The 16127-nt window shown below is 38.9% G+C and overlaps 1 protein-coding gene across 5 annotated transcripts in view; it reads right to left on the bottom strand.

The window, feature by feature from the left end:
- Positions 1-864: 864 nt before the first annotated feature.
- The window catches only part of LOC5572902 (1-phosphatidylinositol 4,5-bisphosphate phosphodiesterase classes I and II), a 235407-nt gene continuing 220144 nt past the window's right edge, over positions 865-16127 (bottom strand). For 4 of the 5 annotated variants that reach the window (XM_021847049.1, XM_021847048.1, XM_021847051.1 and 1 more), the window contains exons 12-20: positions 15575-15846; positions 9463-9688; positions 8100-8257; positions 3312-3482; positions 2726-3245; positions 1847-2589; positions 1681-1790; positions 1436-1580; positions 865-1373 (exon numbers count right to left, since the gene is read on the bottom strand). In XM_021847049.1, the coding sequence (XP_021702741.1) occupies positions 1131-1373; positions 1436-1580; positions 1681-1790; positions 1847-2589; positions 2726-3245; positions 3312-3482; positions 8100-8257; positions 9463-9688; positions 15575-15846 (2588 nt within the window). In that variant the 3' untranslated portion in view covers positions 865-1130. The remainder of the gene's footprint in view (positions 1374-1435; positions 1581-1680; positions 1791-1846; positions 2590-2725; positions 3246-3311; positions 3483-8099; positions 8258-9462; positions 9689-15574; positions 15847-16127) is intronic. The other variant, XM_021847052.1, reaches the window with a different exon arrangement.

Genomic DNA, 16127 nt, shown 5'->3' with positions numbered 1-16127 from the left:
GTAAAAAGCAAAACCGATCCCTCCAGGGTCATCGGATTGTATAAAATACGCGTAAAAAAAAAAAAAAAAAACACGCCTATTGAAAAACTGTACTGTGCCCATTGAAAAACTGTACTGGGTGGTACTGTATTTTTAGATAATCGAAAAACGAAAGGAAGCGCGTTCAAACTAAACACCCCAGGATACCACAGTCGGTTTTTCTGCTCAAAATTATACGAAAAGCAGAATCGATCCCTCCAGGGTCATCGAACGGTTAAAAAGCATCCACCCGCCCGGACAGAATGCTCAATCTGAACATAATTATCAAACTCCGAAAATAACATTTTCCGTTCAAGAAACGATCAGAAGTTCCACGACGCGGACAAAAACGATCCGGAAGGCTCACAAAAGAAAAAGTATCATACTGGAACAAACTCACCGGATTGATTCTCTAAATTTATGTGCTGCCTGTCACCTCCGGATGGTTCGGTGAACTTAGGGCAGCCAAAAACCAACAGTACTGAGGACACAAATCAAACAAATCACTTTTTCATTTTTCACTTTTCACTATTCCATTTCTGAATGTAAAAACTGTCCTGCTTGGGCTTCACGAAGCACTACCCAGCAAGACGCTCCAAAACAGAAAAAAAATCTCCGGCGACGAAAACATGCGCGAAAACGTGAGCTAAATCTATCGGACGACGCAAAACCGAACTGTCCTGCTTGGGCTTCACGAAGCACTCTATCCTGAAGCGTACACAAATTTGACGACAAACTCACAAAACTTTAACGCAGTAATTCAAATATACACAATAGAGATGCTAATATGTAATTATTCAACGGTTGAGATGAAAATTAGTTTAGTTAGGCCAAAGATTTCTGTTAAACATAAATCAATTGGAATTGTTTCTGTTGCACAAATACTGGAGATAGCAAATGCTTCACCAAATATCAATCATAAATCTACCAAAGTTACACGTTAATCTTTCCGATTATCTTATCAGTCAATTTGAATTAGAGATTACTGTTTCCTAACCAATGTGCAACTTCTCAACGTCAATCAAACTATTCACGTTTCAGTCTCCCAAACTAGTAGATTGCTTGCACTTGAATAACTTTTAACACTAATAATGACTAGATCAAACCGATGCTTACTCCGCAAAATGTACGTGAGTATTGTTAACGTTGTTTTCGTGTGCGTTCGAGGAGGAGGAAACGGACTTTGTAATGGGCCCACCAGCACTGGCGCACAGGTTTCCACTGGAAATCGAAGTCGTCGGCACCGTTCCCACCGATGAGCAGCTGGTTGTACTGGTGCTGGTGTTGAGATGCGCCAGAAAGGTTTCCGATATACACGCATGAGATTCTGCCTCCTTCTCGAGCATCGCTTTGGCCTGTGGGAAAGAAACTCATTAGTAACTCTGCTAGAAAACAGAAACTGTTCCAAAATGCATACTTTTGCTCGATGTTCCTCGAGCCCTTGCTTAACAGCTTCATGTTGTCGCTGAAGTTCATCTTGCTTTCGTGTGTACATCGCAGTCAATCGAACGCGTTCGGCTACGCCTTTCTCCACCAGCGTTGAGTCAACCTCTCGCTTCATTCTGAAAATAAAACGTACAATTTTAAATAAAAACGACCACGCGTCTCCATTATGATCAATAGAGCACCAACGAAGTTCGTTGGCAAAAGCTATAGGTATACCTCTCCAGTTCGTCCTTATCTTTGTGCACTTGAGCAAGTTGCTTCACTTCATTCTTCCTGGATAGCTGTAGATGCCTCATTACCTCGCTAGTCTCTCGTTCATGTTGTGCCTAAAAATAATTACCTTATAGTAATCTTATTACCTCCTAATTATGTTTGCCATCACCTTCAGTTGTTTCATCTGACTTTCCTGTGATTGTCGTAGCAAATCTTCAACGAGATTGTAAATAACTTCATGGTACTTCTCCAGCACTTCCTGGTAGCTACTCGCATGGTCACGACAAATTTGTTTCAATCGCTCCGCTTGTGCGCTGTTATCACATGAGTCTGCATCCGTCGCACAGGGCGGTATCCGAATGCTCATATCGGCCATATTCTTACTGCTAAACCGTTTGACTAACTTATTTCCCATACCAAATTTGCTCTTCTTGATTCCCTCAGTCAGATCTCCACTTTTCTGCGTCGTCACTTTGATCTTCTCCTTGTCGTGATTTTTCTTCAGTGCTTTCAATTCCTTCTCCAGAGCATCCCGTTTCTTTCGAACTTGCTTGTCTTCGAAAATCTTCTCCAAAGGTTCCGCCACAATCTTAGGAGCATCCGCATGATCAGAAGCATGAAACGACAATTGTTGCTTCTCAGATTGTAGTGGATGTTGCTGCTGTTGAATGGTCGCTTGCTTCACTAATAGAGGACTAGTTTGTTCTAGCGATGGTTGCGCTACGGGCAAAGCCACAACCTTTGAGATCATTTCCAGAGGAGTTTCGCGTTCGTGATCGCTATCGGTGGAAGCAGCTGCCCCAGCAGCCAGAGCAGATACATGGTGTGCACTGGGCCTGTGTAACGGACTACTGCTAGCATTATCGTTAGATTTTAGCGTATCCTTTTTTGGACCTAAAGATACAATTACAACTGCAATTTGATGCATAAGGACAGAAAACGAAAAGAAGACACCGATAACAAACATAAAAATCGAGCAACACAAAAACCTACACGCAAAGCAAACTTATACTACCCACTACCATAACTATACAGTTGATAATCTTACATGATTCTTCCTCTTCTTCTGGTTCCATATCTTCTTGAAGCACCGCCAGCTGCTCAGAACGCTTATCCAACTCACTCTGGTACTTTATTGGATTGGCCAAAGCTTCTGCAAGTTCAGACAATCCATCCGGAACATAATCCTTCACCACTATGGACAGAAACAGTGTTGCCAGCGTTATTGGTTGACCCACTTCCGTTCGCAGCGTTAGATGCCTATATCCGGGACACATGCCGATCACGGGCAAAACCCGATGTCCGATCAGTTTTCCACCTTCTTCGTAGGCGGCTATTCGAATGCTAGCTAGTTCCGGAAGAACTACCTTTTTGAATACAAACGGTTCCTCGCCGTAAATTGGGTTAATGCCATTGTCGCGCACTATTTTGGTTCGAAATTTTTTCCGCACCGTATCCGCCGGTAGGCCAAACATGTCCACCTCTACGTACGTTCCGACTTTTTTATCTGTTAGGAACTGTCCGGACATTACCGTCACAATCACCGTACCAGCGATGATGCCGTCCACCTGGATTCAAAATGAAACCATTAATCAGAAATGCATTGATGCGTAAAACTGTTCAAATCTACTCACGGTACTTTCGGCGAATGGATCCAATCGGCGGTCCTTTCTCCGCATGAATTCCGGCTTCAACAGAAATCCACACCGATGATTGTATTCGAACAGGCCGAGATTGAGTTGCATAGCCAAATCCAGGGTTTGATAGTTCAGAGCCACTAGTTGGCAACCGGCGTTCCAAAATAGCTGTAGTGTGGAAAAAGGGTGTCATAAACATCTAATTGATTTTTCTCTAGCGTTTGGTGTATTATTTTCTCAAAGGAATCCTCTAAAAAATGTTGGTAAAACATGTAATAATTTTCTTATCCTTTTTCTTCGAAGTCTAACCCAAAAAACATTTTGGCTGAATAAGAGTGGACATAATCACTTTTGAGTGTACTCCAACAAAATAAACTGTTATTCAACTATTAATGTTGCTTGGGAAGTTTTTTTTTTGTGGTTTAACGAAGTTTGTACATAACACTACTTTTCATATCAAGTTTTGTCCTGTTTGGCGAACGCCGTGAAATGTTAAGAGGAAAATAACCATTATCATATTACAAATTTTCAAAATCAGTTTTTTGCTCAAAATTTGGGCATTTAGAAAATCTATCATTGCATTACACGTGCCATCTGGATCGCAATGATAGATTTTCATGAGAATTTCTTTAAATATGAACGAAAAAACTGGTTTATCGTTTTTGATGATTGCTGATGTTTGAATGGTGGATTCTTAAGCCTTAAATATATTTCGAATTTGGAAAAGCTACCCAAATACCAAACACAGACAGAATGTTCAAATGGCATCTATCTCAAAATTCATATCGAGTATTGTGATTCAGAAATCGACTTCAGCTGCATAGAAAGTTTGGGATGCGTTTCATACTGTATCACAGGCAGCGTCCATTTAATACGCAACGCAAAAGATGGGAATTTTCGACACCCTCCCCCCTCCGTAACGCTTTTTGTTTGATTTTTTTTTATAAGCCTTAACGCTTGAGCCTTCTCCCCATCCTCCCCCTAGAGCGTTAAGTAATTTGTGGAAGGCGCCACAGCACCTTTAGGTTCAATCAATGTTTGACGATTATGATTTGGTAATATAACCTTTTGGCTCGTACTAAAACACAAGCAATAATTTATATTGTATTTTCACAAAACTTTATCGCTATCAGCATGGAAGAGATCTCCGAAACTCCGATTATTAGTTCCAGCACAGATAGTAGCGACAGACATGAAGAATGTCGCCAGAAGCCGTATGCTTGTGGCCGGTACCCGACAGAACAGAGAGCGGTACAGGGCAGTGAGAGCCGAAGAAAAGCGAATCCACCATAGAAAAATAAGGCAGCACGAAGAAAGTGTGGTAGCTGACGCTCAAGAAAGCATGAACCGGAATGATATGCGGAGATTCTATGCAACGGTCAATGGTGCACGGCACAATACCGTACCAGTGCCCGCCATGTGCAATGATCGAGAAGGGAATTTGCTGACCGATAAAACGGCGGTGGCTGCCAGGTGGAAGGAGAACTTTCAGCAATTATTGAACGGTGAGAATGAAAATATAGCGAGGAACAGGTGAACATAGATGACGACGATCAAGCTGTGGACCCACCGACCATAGGAGAGGTTAAAAAGGCTGTCAGCGAGCTGAATAACTGTAAGGCTGCTGGGAAGGACGAGATCCCGGTCGAGCTTCTCAAGCACGGAAGCGAGCAGCTTTACCAGTCGATCCACCGAGTACTTCTGAAGGTATGGGAGGATGAAAAATTGCCCACCGGCTGGTTGGATGGCCTCATCCGCCCTATCTACAAGAAAGGACATAGACTGGAGTGTGCCAATTAAAGAGGAATTACCCTGCTGAATTCGGCGTACAAAATTCTGTCGCGCATCCTGTTTAACAGATTGCGACCGCTCGAGGAGTCCTTCGTCGGCGAATACCAAGCTGGTTTTCATGAGGGCCGGATGTTTAGCTTGCAAATGATCCTAGACAAATTCCGGGAGTATAACTTGCAGACTCACCATCTGTTTATTGATTTCAAGGCGGCGTACGACTCAGTGAAAAGAAATGAGCTTTGGCAGGTAATGTCTAAACATGGTTTTCCAGCGAAACTAATTAGGCTGATACGTGCTACGCTGGATGGTTCGAAATCAAATGTTCGGATCGCAGACGAGGTGTCAAACTCGTTCGTCACGTTAGACGGGTTGAAGCATGGAGACGCACTTTCGAATTTACTGTTCAACATTGCACTCGAGGGTGCTATTAGGAGATCTGCCGTGCAGAGAAATGGCACTATTATCACAAGGTCGCACATGCTCCTTGGCTCTGCGGACGATATAGACCTAATTGGAATCGATCGCAGGTCAGTGGAAGAGGCCTTCATGCCTCTGAAGAGGGAGACAGCGAGGATTGGCCTGACCATTAATACTACCAGAACGAAGTACATGGTTGCAGGCAGAGATAGAGTCAGGCATGGTGGTTTAGGTGCTGAGGTAGTGTTTGATCGGGATGTGTTTGAAGCTGTTGAAGAATTTAATTACCATGGAACACTTGTGACATGCGACAATGACGTTTCCCGCGAAGTGAAAAGACGTGTTGCGGCTGCGAATACGGCCTTTTACGGACTACGTAACCAGCTTAGGTCCCGCAGCTTGCAAACGGAAACAAAATTCGCCCTGTATAAAACATTGATTCTTCCGGTGGCTCTCTACGGGCACGAAGCGTGGACGTTGAAAAAGTCAGACCGGAAAGCTCTCGGTGTTTTCGAGCATAAAGTGCTGCGGACAATACTCGGTGGGAAACTCGAAATTGGTGTGTGGCGCAGACGCATGAATCACGAGTAGTATCAAGTGTACAAAGATGCGAATATAATCAAGCGTGTAAAATACGGCAGACTTCAGTGGGATGGTCACTTATTGCGAATGTCAGAAGAAAGAATTGCGAAAATAATATTCAGCAGAGAACTTTTTGTGTTTAGCCCTCTATTTCTACGTCATAATATATTATGGAAAAGTGAACACATTTTACTCATGTGAAATCCGTTCAGCTACAACTTTGCCGAAGACCACATTTTGATAGGACTTAAGGATAAATTGCTATTCTTAATCATAATCTGGGTTTGCATGCTTAACCAACTGATCGGCAGGCAACAGTGGTGCTTCTGGCGGGTAGAATAGATCAAAGTAATCCAGGCTACTATGTTCTACAGCAAAAAAGCAGCGTGCTCTAAAAGTAATTGAATGATCATCTCAGGAGGATTTAGACTTTGTTATCAATAATAACAAATTATCCTTACGTTCAATCAAAATGTAGTCTTCAGCAAAGTTGTAGCTGGGAAGATTTCACATGAGTTGAGTTTGTTCACTTTTCCATAGGTTATTATTACGAGCAGTTAGAGGACTGAGCACAAAAGTTTGACTTTTCCATATAAACTTCAAACGGCGTGTGCGCAAACAAATTTCTTCCATATCACTTCAAATTTTGGGAGAATGATTTTCATCATAATTGACACCGTTTAAGCATATGGGAGCAAAAACTTCAGAATTTGCATCAGTCTACTGTACACCCTAAACGTTCTGGGCAACTGTAGAAGTTTCGCACAAGACCGACGAAGATGGGGCTCTACAATACGCCCGACAATTGCGTGACGCTACGCTGTAGCCATCAAGGTATCGATGTAGGCTTAGGGGAACGAATCAAGGAATTTTTCCATGACAATTTTTGGGAGATTTGTTCCAGATGATTGACAAATCATTTAAATGATATCGATGATTAACAAAACATTTAAATGAAGATCTTTGGAAATTCCTCAGATTTTATAGTGATCCGAGAGTTCTTCAAGAATTTTGACATTGTGCAATTTTTTTATGGAGATCAAAACGATCTTAAAATAGGTATAGAGTTAAATCTCCGGTTTTGGCCAGGCTATGATAAAATGCCAATAAAAATTATGCGGGAAGCCGTATTTATACTACAAATATGTCAAATGCCAGCTTTCAATCCATATTATGTGTGTAAAATATCGGAACTGAGCTAAAATCATCGTTTCGCTTCGAAAATATCGTTGGTTAATATAGGCCACCAGAACCAGTTTTGGACCAGAGACTTAACTTCGATTACTAATTTGGCCAGTCACATTGATTTCTTATGAAGGTGCTCAAATTAGTAGTACCCTGGTCAAATTAGGTGTATGAGAGATAAAATTGTAAGGAAAATTGATTGTTTTCGTTCTGTTTTGTATCAATTTGGACGAGTAAATGAATGTAGCTCTATCATGTAAGTGTGATCTACTGAACACAAAAGTGTTTCATGCTGATTACGTATGCAAAACGATGTATAATCCACTATGGCTACAACTGGTGTATGGCCAAAACCGATGCTTCTACCTTATGACATTTCTCAGTACCAGTTTCTTAGTTGATTTGGAAATGTTTATCGATCGGCCAAGAGGAAAAGCATAGCCCCACCCCCTTCTGGTAACATAATATGTAATACATATGTATATGACTGTGGCCTCATTTTGTATTCATCTTAAGAAAGTTAAACGTTTATGATGATTAAAAGCAGCTGGATGAGGACCGGGCCTGGTGAGAAAGAAATCTTAAATTGATAAAGATTGAACGTAGTCATTTGTGATTCATAAAGTAATTGAGTTAAAAAATCTGCAATTGACCTTATAAGACAAGGCGAAAAAAAAACGTTCCCACTCCTAATTTGATTCCCCGCGAATCAAACATCATTATTTTTAATAACGACCAGCAGTCGCATTTTCCAGCTTGGTCCTTTGGTTTACTTTTTATTACATTTGCTTATTTTGTGTGCATACCTACCTGTGGCATAAAATTGGAGCTATCGAAGCGCGTTCCTGCGGGATAGACACGTGACAACTGGTGCTTGTTGTAGTTAACAAATTCAATTGGTCGTTCCTTCAGCAACGTGGTAGCCTGTTTCTCGTCGAACGAAGACATCTCGTAGTATCGTGCCTTTTCTGCCGATGTTGACCATCATCAGCATCGTTATCATCATCATCGTCGTCATCACAGTTAAAAAACGTATAAAAGGAAGAAGATTCAAACGGAACGAGAATTATTAGAGCATAAAAACTAATTACATTGGTAGAGCTTCTTCCAGGCGGTATCAACCGTTCGTGCTCAGACGGATGCCTTCAACCCGAGCAGGAAAAGAGAACTAGTTGAAAACTAATTTGGACAGAACCAAACATGAGATCAAAAAAACAGATTTTGACAACACTATATCAGATCCGATTTGTTTTATGTGTATCGTCAAAATAAGTGAACTTTTAGTTAATTTTTAAATTACGACAATACGAAAATGAAATCAATAGTAATTATTATGATGTTTAAATGATAAAAAGGATTCACAATATCTTGTTACGCAATTTATGATTGAATTTGTTTTAGAAAATATCAAGATTTAGTCCTCCAATATCGAAGCATTTAAAAATGTTTGTATTCATATCATCACGAATAAAAAAAACGATTAATCAAAATCGATTAAAGCTCAATAAAATGTGAAGGTCGGAAACAAGTTGTATACATAATAAAGGATTAACATCTAAATAACTTCTCAGTTAGAAATTGAATGTTGAAAAATTCTACTTGTAATATTGCTCTTATAAATGGTGTTGATTTGAGGGAATTTTCTTGGGCTAATAGTAAAAGAGAGAAACATGCCAAAGAATGCATTTATACAATTGAATTTCCATGACTCGACATTGAAAAACAAACTCGACTTATGAAAATATCTAGTTATCATTGGAATCGGTTTGAGGAGACCATTATGGTATTAAGATAGTAGTGTTCAAGATATTTGGGTTTCATAGGTCGATATCGAGTCTTAAGATATCAACTCATAGAAATTTAACTGTGCCTTATTATTATGCATTTCTGTGAGATTTAATGAACAAATAAAGTTTAATTTGGAATAATTGGAACTCCAAAATTATATCAAACTTTGAGTAAGATTCAGATCTAGAAATGGTTTTCAAAAATTGTTATCAATATGTTATTAAAAAAAAGCTTTAGAAATCAGATTCTGCTCGGGTAGCTAGACTCATAAAACACCATTTAACTGGAGAAAGTGTTCTAGCCAGGCAAGGTCAGAGGGTGTGATAATGATGTCGGTCGTGGCTATAAACCCTACCCTATACACTCGTCTTCCAACGGAACTTACTTTCGGAATTTTCAAAACTACTAAAATGTACAGGTTGAACATAGTTGACGAGAGCGGAAATTTCCGCACCCGCTTCAGTCTCTTTGGTTTGCGGCACTTTGTCGGCCTCGGTGGATCCAATTGGCCCGGCTTGCGCACCCGGCATCGATTCCTCGTCGTCGCTGGAACTATCCGTGTCATCGTCGATCGACGAACCGGTGCTCTCCTTTGAACTCTGCCGTATTTGCTGCTCGTTGACGTAAGTTTTTTTGATGGGTTGTGCATGCCATGCGGGTTAAAAGACAATGGAAAAATGAGAGCGTTAACATTTGGTCAAGGTTTGTGGAACTTTTTTCATCTTTTGATATTTAGTATTCATACAGTTACGAAAATGGACCGAAAGAAGTGAAAGACATCAAACTGCCTCCAGAGCAAATATTTTTCTTGCTTTAGCTTAGGGGCGGTCAATTCATTACGTAAGGCAATTTTTGAGATTTTTCAACCCCCCTCCCCTTATGATAAGATTTTTTGTATGAAAATAAAAAATAAATTGTATAGCGCGTAAGAAATCTCTAACCCCCCATCCCACCATAAACCCTTACGTAATAAATGGATGGCCCCTTAGACTGACTGCACATACCTATCAATGGTTGATATTCCGTGATTGACCGAAGTCAGTGAAGATGCACAAAGAATCAACTAGAAGTTTGGCTGGGATTGGTCATAATATTCTTCAGTGTGCATAATTCAGTGCCTCTATTTAAACAGCGTCAATAACGGCGCCGGCCACGTCCTTGTAGTCAGGTGGGATTGGGAATGTTAGTGTGTAATCTTTGCTATTTGAAGACCGTGTTTACATCTGCCTCTCCACAAAGATTACTGGGAGGGATGTTTGAGAATGGGGATGATCGTTGAATTCACTTTGATAAGCGATTAGACCATGCCTCCAGCGCAATATATTTGTTATTTTGAAAATTTGCTCTTGTTTTATTTTATATCTTAGTCGAGTGAATATCACGGTTTGTTCATTACTTCTACGTGGAAATTCCTCCAACAAATCCTTAAAAAGATCGGCCACAATATTATCTAATAATATATTCAGGAAATCCCTCTCAAATTATTCTATGAAATCCTATCGAGGTTTCTCCAGAAATTTATTTAGGGATTTTCAAGAGTAAATTTTATAGGCTTCTACCAAGACAGCTCTATAATTCATATCAAGATATAATTTCAAGTATTTTCTCAGTATTTGTTCCTGCCACTCCTAAGCGATTTTTAAAACAATTCTTCAAATAACTACACCGTAAGAATAATGAAGATTACACGTCATGTAAACTATCATATATGCGTCATATATAATGCGATGTAAACCTGAAGTCAAAACAAATAATATAAATTTATGTTATATGTCACGTAATCTCACAGACTCCTGTTGGATTACATGACATATCATTGAAGTTTACTTTACAGGTCAATAAAGTTTACATGTAAATACCCATAATATGCCACGCTTCAATAATGTTCATTATATATGTGGGCTTCGTGGCCGTGCGATTAGCGGCGTCAGCCGTTTAGGCGTATTCTGAGTGCCACGAATCGTGGGTTCGATTCCCGCTCCAGTCGGTATAAACTTTCCGTCAAACGAAAATTCATCACTGGGCTGTTCCGTGTTGTCCGTTGCCTAATATTGCCGTGATTGTTCAGTCTGTGCAGCCTTGGGCTGAAGACGGTGTAAATTGTTTTTTTTATATCACATTTACACATTTGTAGTTTGCTCGTTTCATTCTAATCGTTTGCTTAAGAAATTCTTACAAGTCACCTACAGGAATCAATAACTTCAATTGCTGGAAAAACTTCTGAAGAAATCTTTAATGTTTAAGGATTTTTATGAAAAAAGAAGAAATCATATAGCACTGTTTGAAGCAATTCCGGTAGTAATTTGTGCTGTTATTTCAGGACGAACACCAGAACAAACATTACGAAAAAATCCTGTTTTCAATTTTTGTGTTTTCATTTATTGTTCATTTTTTATTTTTTATTTTTTTTTTTGTTGAAGAATACTTAAATGCAATTGTTAAGTGTCCTGTAGCGAATTTCATGAAATTGTAAATTAAAAAAGGGATGAATACAGTGTTCATTCGATTTGCACGGTCTATTTTATATATGGTTTGAATTTAGTAATACGAAACCGTTCGTTTTTGATCACATATGCTCGATTTTGGTCATTTTTGGTGCCACGTATGCCAACAATCAAATGGGTTTCTAAAATTTAATAGATTTTGATATTTTAATGAAATCTAATCTAACATTAAGAAACTAAGATGATGAGTGAGTGCTGAAAATATCAAAATTCATTACATGGAAATTTCTGACTTAGATTACAAAAATGGACCAATTTGTGAAAATGGTTTTCGTTAGGAGATTTGAGACCATATTCAAGTTCTATTATATTATATTATATTATTATATTATATTATATCAAATATAAGTGACGAACTATTCAAAACTACATCAAATAGTGATTGTAGAACAGATTGTTCGTAAACGTTTCAAAATAGCTAAAGTTGCATTAATTTTTAATATTCGTATGTTAAGTCTCAAGGGGCCTTCCTTAGCCGAGTGGTTAGAGTCCGCGGCTACAAAGCAAAGCCATGCTGAAGGTGTCTGGGTTCGATTCCCGGTCGGTCCAGGATCTTTTCGTTATGGAAATTTTTTTGACTTCCCTGGGCATAGAGTATCATCGTACCTGCCACACGATATACGAATGCGAAAATGGCAACTTTGGCAAAGAAAGCTCTCAGTTAATAACTGTGGAAGTGCTCATAAGAACACTAAGCTGAGTAGCCGGCTCTGTCCCAGTGGGGACGTTAATGACAAGAAGAAGAGAAGATGTTAAGTCTGAAATGTTCTCGATTCCAATGAAAATAGCTCTAACATAAAGTGTCATACTAATATTCTTTAAAAAATGAAAATGAAAATCTAGCACTTCAGTGTCTTCGGAAAAATTTAAAAATTGTAAAACATTGTAAAAATGTAGAAATCCAAATTTGGAAGTTATGGAGAAAACATGATTTTTACCCTCTATCTTCGTCAGAGTAAGAGATAGAGCTTTTCCATCTTCGACAAATTTAAAATTTCATTTAATGATGTCGCCTACAATACTTTCTTAGACAGTTTTCAATTTCGACAATAAATAAAATGTGATCTCAGTGTATATCATCTGAAGTGATTTTTTTATCAGTGTATAAATTAAGTACTCAACAAATGATGAAACTTTAGTGGGTAGTGCGTCGTCTACGGGGTTTTTATTTCTCTTAGTAGCGTGACTGGTAATAATTTTGGTGATAATAATGAGAATTTTTCGAAAAGAGTAGTCCGCTTAAAGTTTAAGCTAAATTTGTCAGTTTTACAGCATTGATTGATTGACGCAAAATTTAAAGTTTTGGCTCCTCTATGGTTGAACGATGTTAAATATGGTTAGTATCATGATCCCATAGTTTGAAATGATTACGAAGAAGTTTGGCTATTCAAAGTTTATTTTCTTGGAAAATTACATTTGTTTTTAGCCTTTCAACTCTTCATCGTGAAATCTTCCTAGTTACAACTTTGTCAAAGACCACATCTTGGTCGGACGCTAGGAAAAATTTTCTATGTATAATTGTGAAGGGGATTTGCTTTAAATATGCAAAATCATGTGCTCGGCAAGTTCCATGGGAGTTTCTGGTGAGAAGTTTAGCATAAATCAGTGTTGCTTAGAGACGGTCGGGTATCGGGTTTGCGAACCCGAAAGCCGACCCGACCCGACGGGTTCGGTCGGGTTAAATGACAACCTCAATAAGATTTAGACTTTCAATTCAATAATAATTAGTTAGTCAGATTTTCTATTGAAATGTGGTCTTCAACAAAGTTGTAGCTGGAAGAATTTAATTGACTTTTGTCAACTTTTCTACAAATATCATAATGTAAAGTTAGATTGTTGAGAAAGTTAAACTTGTCCATACAAATTTCCACACAACCTTAAAGAGGCGTGTGCACAGGCAAACTTCTTTCACATCTTTTCAGTCTTTGGGAGGATGGTGTTTATCATACCTCACATCGTTAAAGCATAGAGGAGTCAATGCTTCAAAACTTGCAACAGTCTAACGATGCATACACTATACTGAGTGGTTAACTCAAACTTTTACACAATAATGAATGACTGTGTCATTGACTGAACAATTTTCAAATTTTCAGGAGTTCGAATTTTTTTTATTTGGTAAAAAGAAAATAAGAGTTCAATACCTCGAACAAAATCTGAAATATTTTTATACCAATGCTATGGTCCAGGAATCAGTTTTACGCGGAAAGATGCATTTTGAGCTTTAGAATGAAACATTAGACAAAACGGTCTATGAACGACCGTCAAAGCGGTCTATGAACGACTTTAAGAACTTAACAAAACGCAAATTTTCATGCAAAAATATTGATGATATCTATTTTAGTTCAAAAGTTATTAAAGTTTTTCTGCTTAAAGTCCTTTGTTCAAGGCATTTTATTAGAGTTACAAAAATAACACATCTGTAATTTTTTGATATAATATACAATTTTATTTTGTCTTTTGAATGCCGTCATAAGATATTTTTTATGTTTGCCCCAATCAGAGATATTCACAATCAAAGTAGGCATGTTTTTGAGAAAAAAAAACAACAATAACTCCTAAACGGAAGGAGATAGCGAGTTTCTTCACTCACCAAATTACGCATTTTTTAAAGCTCTAAAAGTGTTTCATAGACTACTTTGATGAGAAAGTTGAATTGAAAACTCTAGAGCCAGAAAACCAGTTTTGTTCGGACCACCCTATGTCACTGCAGGAAAAAAGCTCCAAATCGGTCAATTTAAGAGATACAAAAAACTTTTTTGGCAAAGTTGCTTGAAATTGAATGGTCTACAACTTTGCTGAAGCATGTATAATATAATTTCTACAAATAAGAAAGTTAGTTACACAATTTCTATGAAAATGTGGTCCACCCTAATTTTCAATAACACCAAACAAAGGGCTTAACTAATACAATCAACTTTAAAGAAGACTGTTTTTGTCTAATGTTTCATTCTAAAGCTCAAAATGCATCTTTCCGCGTAAAACTGATTCCTGGACCACTGTGCAATGCTCGGTTTTCAACAGGGCAACGACTGTTTATTTCGTTCTTAAGGTGATTATAGAACGAAGCCACACCTTGAATTTTCAAGAGCACAATACTTGAGAACCAAACAGCGCTCCGCGTTGAAAATTTATCCCATTGGTCACCACCAGCAAGCAAGTAATTTTCAATACGAACTGTAGTCAGATTCTCCAGTCTTGTGCGTTTGAAAATTCGAAGTTTGGCTTCATTTTATAATCACCTTAAACGCTAACAGTTGGTGCCAGCGGCAAAAAGTACAGGCAACAACCTTTCGAACATTCAGTTTCTCACACTGGCCGCTGACCGGCGACACTGATGTTTGTATTCCACTCACTGATCGCGCTACGCTGGATTCTTAAATTTATTAAACTTCCAACACAAGCGCATGGAAGAATGGTAGTCGTGAACTGTCAAAACGTATAGGAAATAATGGAAAAAACGTGGATTACAAGCAATTAGGAAACTAGATCGAAAAAGTAGTGGTTAGAAATCAAGAGTAATGTGAATACATATATTTTTGTGTTTAGTTCAAGTTCCATGGTGCTTTCTATGCATCAGGATTTGGTTTTTACTACCACTGAAAAAGAGCCATCTATTGCTTTTTCAGCTTTGAATATCGCCCTATTGATAATGCTTAGTAGCAGGAAAGATCAAATCTCGCATAACCTGTGATCTCGCCCTAAAAGCCATTGGTAACCGAGTGTGTAGCTTGTTGTTACCGAGCAAACGAATGGATTTAAACGTTATTCAACAATGCTACGATGAAGATAAGATCCTCCTCTATCTTCCAGAGGTAATAGTTTTCAACCTGGTTCATTCATTTGCTCAGAAACAAGGAGCTACTCACTCAGTTACCAATGACTTTAAGGGCGAGATCACAAGTTATGCGAGAAATATGCCGGCATACAAGCCAAATATCACTATCGAATTGATAAATGCACAGCAATAGGAAAAGGACATCAAGAGACAACTACCTGTAATGGGGGTGCATGGTGCGTCACGTCGCCATTACCAGTTGCTATCGCTTGTGGCGTGTTGACAACGTTGGAGGTGAGGGTGGAAGTGGGTGATGTAGTACTGGTGCCGGTGGTAATGAGAGTGCTGTTGTTGCTGCTGTTGATGCCATTGTTGAAGTTGGTGCTCGGTGTGGTGGTGGTTGTGGTTTCGAGAGCGGTGGAACTTTCCTCCTGAATTGGTAACTGAGATTGTAGCTGTTGTTGCTGCTGCTGCTGTAAGCTTGCACCTGCTGCATATGTGAATGAGAAGGTGGTCCAGAAAGAGAAAAAGAACAAGAATAAACAGTGAAACACGCCGCCAAAAGAGAAACAGGAAGAGAGATGGAAAAGTTTATAAGCTTTCCGTGTATAGCAGATACCTATGCTATCGCAGTCAAAGTGCCGTGGGATATTTAATGCACTAACAACAGAAAGGTTGGGTTGGGTAAACGCTCGCTTGGCCACATAAAAAAAAAGATTAGGAAACGAGCAACCGAGAGATACAATCTTGATGATGTTGTTTCCCAGCACC

Source organism: Aedes aegypti, chromosome 2 (assembly GCF_002204515.2).
Source record: "Aedes aegypti strain LVP_AGWG chromosome 2, AaegL5.0 Primary Assembly, whole genome shotgun sequence".
NCBI lineage: Eukaryota > Metazoa > Arthropoda > Insecta > Diptera > Culicidae > Aedes > Aedes aegypti.
Note: the sequence above shows the minus strand (reverse complement) of the source record. Positions and strands in the feature narration are given on the sequence as shown.